Source organism: Diplotaxodon limnothrissa, linkage group LG4, assembly GCF_057381915.1.
Source record: "Diplotaxodon limnothrissa isolate DT_005_m linkage group LG4, D_limnothrissa_male_GT1.1, whole genome shotgun sequence".
Lineage (NCBI taxonomy): Eukaryota > Metazoa > Chordata > Actinopteri > Cichliformes > Cichlidae > Diplotaxodon > Diplotaxodon limnothrissa.
Genome location: NC_140599.1, coordinates 19,915,789 through 19,929,896, shown reverse-complemented (window position 1 = coordinate 19,929,896; position 14,108 = coordinate 19,915,789). Strand labels below are relative to the sequence as shown.

General features: G+C 42.7%; 1 protein-coding gene across 1 annotated transcript; it reads right to left on the bottom strand.

Moving 5' to 3' along the window:
* Window positions 1–2,157: 2,157 nt before the first annotated feature.
* Window positions 2,158–8,702, bottom strand: proza (protein Z, vitamin K-dependent plasma glycoprotein a). Its single transcript, XM_085352420.1, has 9 exons — window positions 8,572–8,702; window positions 7,272–7,406; window positions 6,834–6,973; window positions 6,690–6,714; window positions 6,494–6,607; window positions 6,269–6,400; window positions 4,634–4,749; window positions 4,406–4,523; window positions 2,158–3,109 (listed from the first exon to the last, which is right to left on the bottom strand). The coding sequence occupies exons 2-9, from the start codon at window positions 7,348–7,350 to the stop codon at window positions 2,577–2,579; spliced, it is 1,257 nt and encodes a 418-aa protein (XP_085208546.1). The 5' UTR covers window positions 7,351–7,406; window positions 8,572–8,702; the 3' UTR covers window positions 2,158–2,576.
* Window positions 8,703–14,108: the final 5,406 nt, after the last annotated feature.

Genomic DNA, 14,108 nt, shown 5'->3' with positions numbered 1-14,108 from the left:
ATGGCGGATGGTGGAAGATGGTGACTCTGTGTGTGGACTGGGAGCTGTTTTAGCAGTATAATATGTTGCACTTCACTCCTCCCTTCCCGAGGAGCTTCTGCCCTGAGGATGGCACAGTAGTGCATTAAATAGCTAATCTGGTTGTTTGTATGTTGTTTGCAGAGCATGCATGTTTTTGTGCCCTTCCCACGCTTGGTTTCTCTCCAGGGACTTTGGCTTCCTAACTAAAGTCCAAAGGCAAGCTGATTCTGAACGGGCTGTGGTCCACCAGCCAGCAATGCTAGTCCATCACAGGCTGACAGACAACCATACACACAGCTCTGTGGTTGTCTGTCAGCCTGTGATGGACAAGCAACCTGACCACATGTGCGCCTTGTTTTCCCCTGCTACAAACACAGACAGGTAATGATTCCTCTTTATAAGAATGAGATACTTTCAGCTCTCCTCTTGTCTCCTAGGTCAACATGAGTTTTTACACCAGATCCCCTTCATGATGTAACCCCAACAGAGATTTGCATCTCCAGCTGGATTCGATCCAGAGACCTTTTGGTTGTCGAGCGAATGTGTAAATCATCCCTCATAACGAAACTAAAAGTCTTGATCTGACGTCATAAATGTAGTCAAGTAGTTTTCTGAGATAGTGTGCTGATCACTGATCAAAGTAAAGTAATTCAGGCTGCAGTGGTTGTTATTTTGAGCGTTTCTGTATTGCCAACTTTAATGTTTAAAAAACAGAAAAGGTGTTGGGCTGAAAGCTCGCATACCGCAAGAAGCCACTTGCACACCTGCTCTTCATCAGACCATGAAGACGATGACCCTGATGACACTTTGGCTTCTAACCAAATGGCCACAAAACTAATGATACCCCCATCAGCCAGAGTGGGTAGTGCTAATGAGCAAATACTATGCTAATATGCTGAATTAACATGTCAGTCTTGGTTCTACATGATAAACAGCATGCTGTTACCGTGTTAGCATGCCGATTTAAAGATGTGTTCAAAGCACAGCATCACAGAGCTTCAATATGAAACGTGGTGGAAATGTGGTTGGTGTGGCAGAATTATATTTTAAGTATTAGTTCGTAATTTTAGATTCTTTGCTGTTGTTGATGTATTACAGAGTAATGGGCAAAAGTCTTGAGCCACCCGTCATTTCTTTATATTTTACTCCCAAGGAGCCAGAGCAACAATCCTCCAGGCTTTCTGAAGGTCTTCCAAAGTTTTTCTTTGGACATTGGCTGCTTTTTTACAGATTTTCAGTACACTTGTTGTACCTGATAATTTTCAGAGGAGTGTTTCTTAACACTGACCTAGGAGTTGTCCAAGCATGAACAGGACCTGAGAGATGGATCTGGCCCTTCAGTTGGTCTCAATGCAAGGATGGCTCTCCAGCAGCGATACTTAGGAAAGGGAAGTGGGGAGAACTGGACTGTAAATGAGTGGCAACAAGTCTTATGGTGTGATTAATCCAAATTAGACATTTTTGGTCAATTTGTACAGAGAAAGTCAGGACAGAGATAGAACAGTGAGTATCTACAGCCATCTGTAAAACATCGGAGACTTTGTCATAGTTTGGAACTGCATTTGTTGGAGATTTTGTCAAAATTGATGGAATTACCGGTATGAACACAGAAAAGTACGATCATGCATCCATCTGGAAAGTATCTGATTGGGAACAATTTCCTTTTTAAACATGACAATGACCCCAAATACACTGCCAATGCTGTAAAAAGCATAACTGGATGGAAAAAACATACACTGAAACACTATCAGTCATGGATTGGCTTCCACAGAACCTGGACCTCAACATTACTGCTATCTTCTTGACAGATAGAGGAACAAAAGGAATCAAACATCCAAAGAAGAGCTTTGAATGTTCTTCAAGAAACCTGGAGACCTATTCCTGAACACTCCTTAAAGAAATTAGAAGAAACAGCCTAAGAGAGTTCAGACTGTGCTGAAGAATAATAAAGAAACAGGGATCAGCCCAAGACTTTTGCACAGTCGTGTATATTCATTTGACATTAATAGTAATGCCCACGTTCTTGTGTTTGATGATCTCCCACAAACTATGACACATCTCAAGCTTTATATGTAAAGTTCTGAAATAATTATAACCTCTTATAACCACAATGACAACGCTGACAGTAGGTGTGGTGTTACACTTTATTACATTCATACAACAGTGATGAGTAATAGTCTTATAAGGTGCATGTCAACGAGTACAGCGCTCAGAGGTTATTAAAACGGTACGTCCACATCACAAAACACATGCTGAATAATTCACACATCTCTCACCGTTTCTGCTGTAGTTGTAGGATACATGTAATGAAAGCTTCTGTCTTTATGTAACCAGAGAGCCACCTTGTGGATAAACGAGACACACCAAAGAGGAACGGAGATGACAGCATATATGTTATGTTAGTTATTTAAATTTTTTAAATACACAAGGACAAGGATAAAGAAGAGACTAAGTTAGAAGGAGGAAAATATTCAGTTTCCCTGTTTTATTATTTATTAACCTGTATTATCCTATTCCATGATCAATAACCTCAGTGTGCTCTCTGACTACCGCTCCTAACGTGAACCTATTCTTTGCCGCAGCCAGCCGAGGTGGCGCGACACCTTCTGGAAGATGTATCCTTTGCTGCAGTCGGCCCCTGTTGGCTGACTCACCACACCAGTGAGGAAGAACACGTCCCTGTACAGGGTGAGCAGGGGGCTGCCGGAGCTCATGGTGCAGCCGGCGTTCTCACGAGGTGCAGTGCAGCCCATCTTGTTGGTCATCAAGTTTCCGTGAGTTTCCAGACACATGGGAAGCTTGTTGTACACCAGGGTGTTAAGAGTGAGCGAGCCCTGGAAAGCAGACCCCTGCTGTGGTTCCTTCCAGCCAGTGACCACCGTTGTGTAGTCACCTGCCATCAAAACGCTCTCAGCAAAGTCTCGTTCTGGCAGACAGGCAGCAATCATGTGTCTTTTAAAGATGATGCGGTCGCGGAGCTCAATCACAGCCAGGTCGTTTTCAGGGCGACCTTCCACATAGCGCGGGTGGACATGAATCACTTTAACATACAGCGTCTGTTGGTCAGTATTACTGCTGCTGTCTTTACCTGTGCAGGAGATAAGGAAGGGCGATGATGTTAAAAGTTCTAAAAATCGAAAAACCGGCATGCAGCACAAGATTTACTGCACTTCTGTGCTCGAGTTCAGTGCAGAGCTGTTGCAATAATTATATTAATAGCTTGATTATTATTATTATTATTATTATTATTATAATTATTAGATTATAATTATTTTATTACATTTTAAAACAGCAAAAGAAACCATATTTAAATAAACACTAATTTGCTGATGTAATATTCATGATTTATAAAATGACAATTTTGGAAACTTCTTTTTTTGATCGATTTATTCTGTAATTTTATTTAACAACGATTATAAAATGGTAGAATTTTTCAATTTGTGGATTTGTGTTTATTTAGGTAAATGCTATTTGTTCTGAGCAGACAATGTGAGCTAAATAAATGTCGGTCTTTGATAATAAAACAGTTTTTACAGTTTTTACTGTGAGTGTTTGTGCTGATATGCTGTGTTTGGTTTTCACCAAACACAATGCTGTGCATTCTGGCCAGTTATCTCCACCTTTATCTTATTAGTCTGTTTCCAGAAGTCTTGTGCTTTCTTCAGTTATAAACCTAAACTGTGCTGCGTCTGCTGACTGAAAAGACTTTTCACTTAAATATTTATATTTTAAGGCACATGCTGGCTTCTATACAATGTGCTGACATGTATGTGTTTTCATGCCATTAAAAAATTATAATATATCATCACAGGTGGACATGTAACATAAACCAAAAAAGAGACAAATTTGTTCTGAATCTGAAAGGAAAGCTTGGATAGGTCCCTCCACACACAGTAACATCTATGGTACTGTTATTATTTATCCTCCTGAGAACCGAGGGGAAAATTAATCGTTGGATTTAATTTTTTTGTGATGTCCTTCCTCTTTGGAGCTGAAAGAGGTCACCCAAACACATTAGATATCAATGGAAAGCCCAAGATGTCCTCTATTTAACACATCAGGATTTAGTAGGATAGCTTAAATGAGTCTGAAGATATAAAGACAGAAAACAAATGTCCATTACAGAGGACATAAACTAATTGGCTGGTTCTCAGGAGGATATGTTATGGATTTCCTTCATACAGGATGGAAATCATTACAAATGCAAACACCCCCCTTTTGAATCTATACTTAAACATTTTGTATACATATTATGTACATTTTTTATTATTATTTTAGATTACATTTTTGGGGGGCAATGGAAAACTAATTGTGTATTATAAAATGTACAATACATATCAATCACTACCTACTTGCAGTGTTTGTATAATCTTTGTTTACTCACCAACAACCGCCTGGAAGGATGAGTATTTTTTGGCACACTGAGCTGTAGTCAGGACAAAGTTCTCCTTCAGTATGACTCCGCTACAGAAACCTGCAGACTCTGAACTCACCAGAACAGCCTGCAAACAGCACGACAGTTAAGACCCTGCATCTCTTTTTCATACCTTTGAGAAACGCACACCCACACACTGAAATCATTGTGTCTTTATGTTAACAAGTGTCCTCCTACCTGCCACGGACATTCTGATGACAAACAGGCAATTCCTTCAGGGTTGCTGGTGCTGATTCTGGACAATTTGCCTTGCAACTGTTGTAGACGGACCGCCTTACCGCAGGGGTACTCGACTGACAGAAGGAGATGATTATGATTATTTCTTTGACTACATTATTTTTGAAGTACGACGGGCATATCTAGCAATAGTTTTTGTAGTCAAAAGCAGTCTGTGGGGAAATATCAGAAATCCTCTTTTCATCTGAGCTGGCTGGATGGGTGTCTTGATTATATCTTTGACAGCATCATGTAAGCGATACAATGTTAGAAAAATGACTGAAAAAGTAAACAAACATGGGCAGATGGGTCTCTTGTCTATGCCCTCTAAGAGAAAACTGTTTTTTCCTGCTCTAAACGCCATTTTCACTTCAAACCCTTGTGCTGTAATAAATTCAGCTCTTCATGAGGCACTATGGAGGTGTAGGGGTCCTCCATAGTACCTAATAACAGCAATGTTGCTTTGAGGCAACAATGCTGGTTGGTTGGAGGCTGTGTCAAGCTGGCATATTTTCACTGTCCCTGTGGGTTTTCCCCAGTATTCCAGCCTCTTCCCACAACCCAAAGACAGATTGTCAGATTAAGCAGAGATGCTAAATCAACTGCGGTACCCTGGTGTGACCTCATTTTTATGCAGTGTAAAAATGGTCACAGAATTTCTAAACACAGCCAAGTGGTGGAGGGTGGCCTCCACCACTTGCCCTTTGGTGGCCTCAGCATCACCTCTCTTCTGGCTTCATTAGTAGGTGACATGCATCTCGCACTGGGGCAGTTAGCAGCCAAGTGTGAAGCAGCAAAAATGACAGATAGCACCTCCTAGTCTGAGGCCACGATTCCCACTTCAGGTCAGGGAAAAACTGGTACCTGAGAGAGGGAGTTCAAATATGTCAGGGTCTTGTTCATAAGGGTGGAGCGGGGAGACTGACAGATGCATTGGTGCAGTTTCAGCAGTGAAAGTAAAATGAGTATATCTGAAGAGAGAGCCAAGTGTCACAGTTAAGTGTTGATTGATTTACATTCTCGCCCTCACACACGGCCACAAAATCTTTGTAGTCACAGAAAGAATGAGATTTTGGATGCAAAGAATGGAAAAGAGATTCCTCGGCAGGGTGGCTGGGTTCTCCCTTAGAGACAGCAAGAGGAGCTCTGTCATTCAGGAGGGCCACAGAGTGGAGCCACTACCACTCCACATCGAGGAGTCCTTAGTATATCTACTGTGGTGCTTCCTAGGTGAAGTATTTCTGTTATTTCCTACAAAGAGGAACACGATGGAGAGATTATTTATTATATATATCTCAGCTGGCCTTAGTGATCTTTGAAGAGCTGGAGGAGGTGGCTCACTGAGTGGGTCTGTGCATTTATGCTTAGACTGCTTTTATTGAAGACCCACATAAGTGGCAGAAGATGGATGGATAACCTTTATGTATTGTTTTGATGTACTGCCAAAGGTTTTCCACCACCCACAATCACTGGCAACTAGTAATCTGCCATGTTATTCAGTAAATAATAGACACAGGCATAAAACACGGATTTTTTTTTTCAAACTCGAACAAAGAACATGCAGAAAAAAGTAATTTCAATACATGACAGACGTACCTTGAGGCACACACTGTTTCTTGTCTGTGTTGAGCTTCCACCCACGGGCGCAGGAGCATTCGTAGGATATGTAGCCTGGTTTACAGAACTGAGAGCAGCCCTGGTCCTTTTCCAGAGTGCACAGAGTCTCGTCTGCATTGTGAAAACAAAGTGGAAAGCTTGCAGAACTTGAAAAGCAAATCAAAAATGATGTTCACGTGCAAAATCCTGCCGTCTCCTTCTCACCTTTCTCGCAGAGGGCTCCAGTGAAACCCGACTTACAGACACAATCAAAGCCTCCAACGCTGTCTGAACACATGGCTCCATTCTTGCAGGGCTTCTCTGCGCACTGATCTCCATCTGAACACGGAGAAGTTAATAAGCTGTAATGCAGTGCTAATGCATAGGCAGTAATGGACAATCCTTTTAATAATGCACTTACCAACGTAGACTGACCAGAAGATATCCTGGAGAAGAAATAACACGGCACAAGTAAACATCTGGAGCTGCACAGTGGCTTTCTCTTTACAAACAGAGGCGCAAAGGAGGTTTGAGGAAATGAGGAGGGGATTAACAGTGGGCTCACCGTGCGGTATGTGTCTTGGAAGAACTTTCTGGCCTCCTCATAGCTGCACACCTTCTCCATGCAAGCCTGCTCCAGAGTGGAAGGTGTATTTCTCTTCTGACGGGAGATTAAGGAGGTTGCCTGCTCCTTGTCCAAAAAAACTGAGGGGACACATAAGGTCTCAGATATCATAGCATCAAAGACTCAATATAGCTTAGAAGTACTAAACAGATCATTAACCATTAACTTAATATAAGCCAAATAAGCAGCATCTCACTGACCCAGCGCCAAGACGTCTGCTCCATAAAACGACTGACCTGACTTTCTTAGCACTGAATCCCTCTGACATGTTATTTGCTGTCTGCTCTCACAAACCTGACCTTTAAATCTTTGCTTTTTATTACAACTGACCGCTGTTGAGCCCTGTGGAGTCCCCTGGCTCCATGCTGCCCTCCTTACCTGTCTCAGGGGCGTGAATGGCCACCGATGCCCCAGCCAGCAGACACAGCACCGCAGCAGGTGTGGTCACGAAGTGCATGGTGTCACTGAAGTGTATCCCAGCTCTGAGGCAATGTGTCAGTGATGCAGGGACCGCTGTACAGAAAGACACAGAGACAAGCAGAGTTTTTGATGCATGAGGATTTCTGGGAAAAGACATTAAGCAGTAGAAGGACATGCAGAAGAGAAAGAAGTAGGCACTGTTTAATGTTTTAGAAGGCCGCAGTCAGTTAGAAAGAATGAAAATCGCTGCCTGGGTGTTATGAAGCTGTAGTTCACTCAGTTATTGCGCAGTAGTGGCCGCAGCTGGCTCACTGGTTCTTTATAAAGTTAAGCACTTCATTTGGGGAGCTCTCTGAAGCGAGCATACAACAGCACTACCAACCTGCTAGAGAAACTGGTTAGAGATGTTGAGTCTGGATTCTTCTGCGACATTTAGACGGTTGTGTGAGAATTTGCCAGAAACAACATGAAAGCATGGATCCCTCCTGCTTTGTATCAAAGCTTACAGCTACTGCTGGTCGTGCCATGGTGTTAGAAATATTTTATAGGCATACCTTGGGCCCACAAGTACAAACCCAGCATCATTTAAACACCACAGTCTACTTAAGTATTGTTGCTTCTCATCCCTTTATGTCCACGGGGTAGATGGCACGGGGTGCCCATCTACTGATGGCTGCTTCCAGCAGGATAACAAACCACGTCACGAAGCTCTGATCACCTCAAACTGGTTTCTTGAACATGACAATGAGTACGTACTCACTGTACTCTGATGGCCTCCACAATAATCTCAATCCAATAGAGCACCTTTGGGATGTGGTGGAAGAGGCGACATCATGTATGTGCATTTGACAAATGTGCAGCAAATGCGTGATGCTATCATGTCAACATGTTGAATCTATGACACGAAGAAAAAGCAGCTCTGGAGACAAACGTGGGCCCAACCCATAAAATGCACTTATAAACAAACATCTGCCTCTGCCCAACATAAACAACAATATGCTTTCGGTAGCACGTTAATGGCTCTATTAGTACAGTCTTGGCTTTTTATGCTTCTTTCTAGAGGTACATGGTTGGTATTGCAACAAATACCGATATAAAGCAGCATCTACGCCTTTTAGTAAACAGGATGCTGGGCACCTACATGATGCTACACTGTAGCAGAGTCACTGTTTTCATGGCGGGGTGTCTCAGCAGGCCTGAAGGAGAAATTCTACGAACATTAACAACAACCACAGCAGCAGTGCTGCTCCGTACTTACCGCCCCGGACTGAATGGAGGAGCCGGCCCGGCTGATGCTCCTTCGCCTCGGTTGTTCTGAGACACGCAGCGGCCTCGCAGACGGATCGGGCCTGTCGATCCAAAATAACGAGTCCTGATTACATCCGCGCCTGCCCACTCCTTCCCTGACTCCCTCACTGTTTACAGCTTGTACCGAGTCCGATGACTGAAAACAACCACCAGAGGGTGCTGTGAGACAAGACAGAGCCTGGGTGTGCGGATAGATAGCAATGAAGTTGAAGAATAAAACCATCAAAAACTACACCAGAAGCACAGGCGACTAAGATGACAATACAGGCCTGAAGTTTAAAAAAAATAAAGTAAAATAAAGGAGAAGAAAGACAAAGTGAGAGTGAATAGTGCCGATGAACTTAAAAGCCTGTTAATAAATGAGATACTGAACAGAATATAAGAAATACCAAGAATTTTTCTTTAAAGGCTTTATTTCAGACACATTTCACTGCCATCAAGATATTATGAGTGACATAATCTTTGGGCCTCGACTACCTAAACAGCAACGTCGAGTGGTGAAGTTAAGACAACAAAGAACTGCAAAAGTGAAGTGGAGCGTCTGTGTCTTAGACAGTCTCCACCTGACATCAGGCAATGATAGTAATCAAAGGATCCAATAGAAATGCTTGAGAAGACACCAACAGCAGCACACATACACACTCTGATGAGGTCCATTTTGAATGACTCAAAGTAGTGGAGCTGAAGCCTAGCAGGGCCATCTGTCAATCAAAAGAACCACACAATGGATGTTTTTCTTTTTTTGTTTGGTTTTTGAGTGACTGATACCAGAAGCTAAATAACAAGACAGATTTGCTCTTTCTTTTTTGTGCTTGGCTGATATTTTGGGAATATTATTTAATAAGTGAGTGTGAGGGGTAAGATTGACAGGTGGATTGGGGCAGATCTGTTGTAGTCAAGCTACATTCCTATGACCCTCTTCTATAGACACGAGCTCTGGGTAGTGACCGATAGAATGAGGTTGTGGATATATGTGGCCAAGATGAGTTTCCTTTGAAGGGTGGCTGGGTTCTCCCTTAGAGATAGGAGGAGGTCAGCTGATCGAGAGGGACTCGGGGTACAGCCGCTGCTCCTCCATATTGAAAGCAGCAAGTTGAGGTGTTTCAGACGTCTGAAAAGGATGCCTTGTGCACGCCTTTTCCTGATTGACTCCTCAGCAGGATGTGAAGCAAAAAAGTAAATCACTTGCTTCAAACCAAAGTGATAGATTAGAGGAGTTTAGTATTTCTAATACATAGAACTAATTAAAACATATGTGTTACTGAATTATTTATAGGAATTTGTAGATATGTAAGTCTTTGTTCTGTGATGTTTCTTTGATTGAACTGCTGTCAGCTTATATCCATGCTAAACGGAAAGTATAAAGGAAACCTGAGAGCTATTGCAGAATCCCTTTGATACTGACTAAAAACAAAAGGGAGAGTTTTCCCATCATTACTGCTGTTAGGGCCCATATTTCTCTCAGCGGTGTGATCAGAATGAGGAGGTCCTCTAATGTCTGCACACTTGAGCAAACATAACTGGGTCCAATCTGCTGTGATCAATAGGAGAAGTCCAACTGCAAACAAACACACATCAGCTCAGACAACATCAAACAGCCCTGGTCGAGATTGGGGCGCTACAGAAGGGTCTGATCAGGAGGATCAGACAGAAACTGTTGAGGAGCCGATTTCAAAGAGGCTGAGAATATTTTTTTAGGTAAAGCACACAATTAAACCCAATCTTTTATGCTTCATCGCTGCAGCAAATTACAACGGCAGAATGACTTGAAAGGCATTCCTTTAATTCACGAAGAGTTATGAGCCTGCGTTTAGAGCTGTTGCATATTTAATGGTAAACTTTGTGATTAGCGATAGTTGGTGAAGATGATCAAACACACTCACGCACACAGGCAGTGGTGGTAGTTGCTGAAACTAGGTCATCAAGGCTACATTTTACAGAGCCAAAATCCTTCCTCAGTGGCCTTATTTCAATGCAATTGTTTGTGAGAGCAGTGTAATTTACAGACAGGGCCGTGGGGCTTTAGTCTCAGCTGCAGCAGTGTTAAATGTCTCCATTTCCCAAGTCTAATAACAGAAGTATTATAAGAGCCTGGTCAGACCAGCTGGTCCCTGGTGCTGGGCAGGGGCAGAAGCTGGACCACTTAGACCAGGGAGACTCACCCAGGGGTGGCGAGAGCGAACGCAGAGCCTGCTCGGGCGTGCCGAGCTGCAGCTAGATGTGCAAATGATTCTGATAATTTCCCTGGCGTGTCTGGTGTCCGGTGTCCGGTGAAATTGCTAAAGACACGCATGCATAGTATACACACTGTATGAGCGCACATGGGATGTGCAGCGTACACCAGATGTGTTACTGGTGTGTTACGTGCGAGCATGCAGGTGTGCTCAGTGCTGTATGCGCTGGCTTAGAAAGAGGAGTAGAGGAAAACTTGCTCAGTCATCCATCCATCTCTTTCCTTCTGTTATGTTTTATTCAGCATCCCCACTCTTGTGTTGTCTCTCACCCTCCCACTCTCTTTCGCTCTTGCTCCCAATTCTTTCCCACTCCTCTTATTATTTTTGAGTGCTGACTCTAAATTGGAGGGTAGCAGGAAAGAAAGGGTGGCACAGCGCTCACGTGTAACCTCGCTGACCCACTCCTCTTCACATCTATGGCCCAATTTTACAGGCACACTAAACAAACGGCTCATCGCACAAGGCATCTATAATTAATGTCACCTGATACTTGACAACTTTGTGATGAATTTAACAGCCTGGTTGTTAAGTCCACCGGACTCCCTGTCTGGAGTCTCTCCCTCTCTCGCTTTCTGGCTTCCCTTCTTTGCTTTAAAGCTGTGCTAGCAACATGTCGATTTGCCTGCTGTTCCACCACTTTGATCCAGACTCAAATGACTTAACATATTATTCTAAATAGGCTTCCCCAGACATGTTTACACCTGCTGTTCAAACCTGGTTACAAAGCATGGTTGTTTACAATATTAAAAAAGTAACACTAAAACCTGGATCTCCTCCCTCGTCAGTTCGTTAGACCAGAGAAAGGATGCTTCTGAATTTATCGATCCTCAGACTTTTCTTTCAGTCTGTCCAACCATACATGTCAGATTTTAACTTTAAGCAGTGCCTGCTAATAAGCATCGGGTACAATAGCATGCAGATTTAGCACTGGATAAGTTAAAGTTTAGCCTCACAAAGTCTGCATGTAGCCTTGAATATTTCCATTTAGCCCAAGATGGCAAATTATTATTTTTCATGTCATTTATACATACGTATTATACAAACAGCTGTAGATGGGTGATATTCAGAAAAAAGCATTGGGACACCTACACATTACAGCTACAGGAGCTGCTCAGCCATAGGAACTAATGCCATGTAGCTCCCCATGCTCAGATTTTGTTAATGTCAGAGGAGGTTTGGAGCTCTCAGTTGATGGCTGGTGACGTATACGAACTGCACGACCCCGCTCTGTAACTTTATGTGATCAGGCACTTTGTGGCGGAGTTGCTGGGACTCTTAAACATTTCCACTTTGCAATAATACCACTTACCACCGATGGTGGAATACCTGCAGGGAAGAAATTAAACAAACTGACTTGAGGAAATGGTAGCATCTCATTTCAGTATCACCTTCAAATTCAGTGAGGTCTTAGACCGACCCCTTCTTTCACACACGTTTATAAAGGCAGACTGCACGGCTAGGTGCATGATTTTACACACATAACGGGACTGAAAACACCTGAATTCCAATATTAAATGGCGTGGCCCAATACTTTTGTCTCTATAATGTACAGTCATGGTAAAAGGAAAGTACACCCTCTGTCATTTCTAAGTGTTTACATATCAGGACATAATGAAAAATATCTAGATCTTAAAATTAGGTAAATGCAACCTGAGATGAGCACAACAAATTACATATTCTTCCTTAAATATTTGCAATGGTATGGAAGCTTGTTCCCATGGCTGAATGATTGGTCTTATTCACCATTTATGCACCATATAGTGTATGTCAGCATATCACTATGAGACACACAGTCTTAGAGCTTCTGGTTCAGAGCTGGTGCTCTTTTGAAGTAGGACAAAACTGTCTCTGTAGGGATGTTTTCTTAGCTTGTTTGGCACTGTACTTAACATTAGCCAGCTTCTCACAACAGATGACAGATGCTCCACAGAAAAAGCAATCAAATGCCAATAATACTGCACGATACTTTCTTTGCAGTTGCACATTTAAGTATCTGGTATTTCATGTATTGTTAACAGAAAACCAAAAGGCACACCTGAACTGGCCTGGCCTCACACCATTTATAAACCAGTAGACACTCTTTAAGCCTCTGAGCCGGATCATTGGCACCTTTTCTGAAAATTTAGGCTTGTTGCAAAGAATAAAACAAATAAGATAGCTGTTAACATCAGCACAGCACTTGAATTAGTATTTTTATTTCTGTGGCGTTTGCACTGAACACAAATCACCAACCATTTCTTTAGCAACAACCTGCGTTTGTTTTTTTTCTTTTGTGCATCCGGTGCTCGTTTCGGTGATGACCTGGCAGCATGGGGTCCTGAAACACTGCGTGTAATGATGATGTAATGAGTTAATAACACACGTGCCCTGTAACGACCTGCACAAACCTATCCTACCACTGAACTCATCCACGTGCGTCACCGCAGGGCATAATGGGGTCGGGCTGAAGTTCAACCGCGTTCCATAACTAACGTGTATAACAGCCGTCGTCTGTCCTGGTTTGGTTTTGAAAAATATCACTGCATTACACATCAAAAAATACCCTCACACGTACACAGGACAGTATCTGATGTCCTATATTAAATCTAACTGCAAACAACAACCCACATGCACAACACAATCCCGCCTGGATCAAAGCACCACAAGATTACATGTAATCGAGTTTGCGTGACAAGGACCAATGATGATGTTGTATTAAGTACTGGAAAGCAGGCCAGCTCTAACCCTGTGGGGGTTTTTCACAGCTATGCTACCTACTCTTGAAGGATATCTTCCGTTTCCCCCCACATCTCTCTGTGATTAATTCACGTCATCTGGCTATATTTTATTTAACACTCAATCGTGGAGCTCCCCTCCCTGCATCCCTTGCAGCTCATTTGTTCACGTGTTGCAGAAAATAATTAAAAGCACATGATTATTCCTTTCTTTTCTCTTCTACTCTCGCTCACCTTTGTTCCACTTTTCAAGTGGCTTTTAGCAAATACGGGTGAGCCATTACTGGACACTTTAGCGCTCAATTCTTGCTTTCCTTTACACTAGTGCCCATCTGGGTAGAAAATGCTCATAATGCCATAAATGAAGCTCCTAGCGGGTATAAAGATGATGCTGTGATTCCTTCCCTTCGACAAGTAGCTCACGTTTTGTATGGTTCATGCACTGAGAAATAACGTGGCAAATGACACAGAAATGATAGATATAGCAGTGGGTGGTGAGATCTGAGGGGAAAAAAGACCCTCGGGTGTAATTGTAAATC

Coding starts and splice junctions, on each gene's coding strand:
- proza (XM_085352420.1), bottom strand. CDS start 7,350: ATGCACTTCGTGACCACACCTGCTGCGGTGCTGTGTCTGCTGGCTGGG. Junction 4,524..4,633: donor CATCAGAATGTCCGTGGCAG/GTAGGAGGACAC, acceptor TGCTGTTTGCAG/GCTGTTCTGGTGAGTTCAGA. Junction 3,110..4,405: donor ATCCTTCCAGGCGGTTGTTG/GTGAGTAAACAA, acceptor TCTCCTGCACAG/GTAAAGACAGCAGCAGTAAT.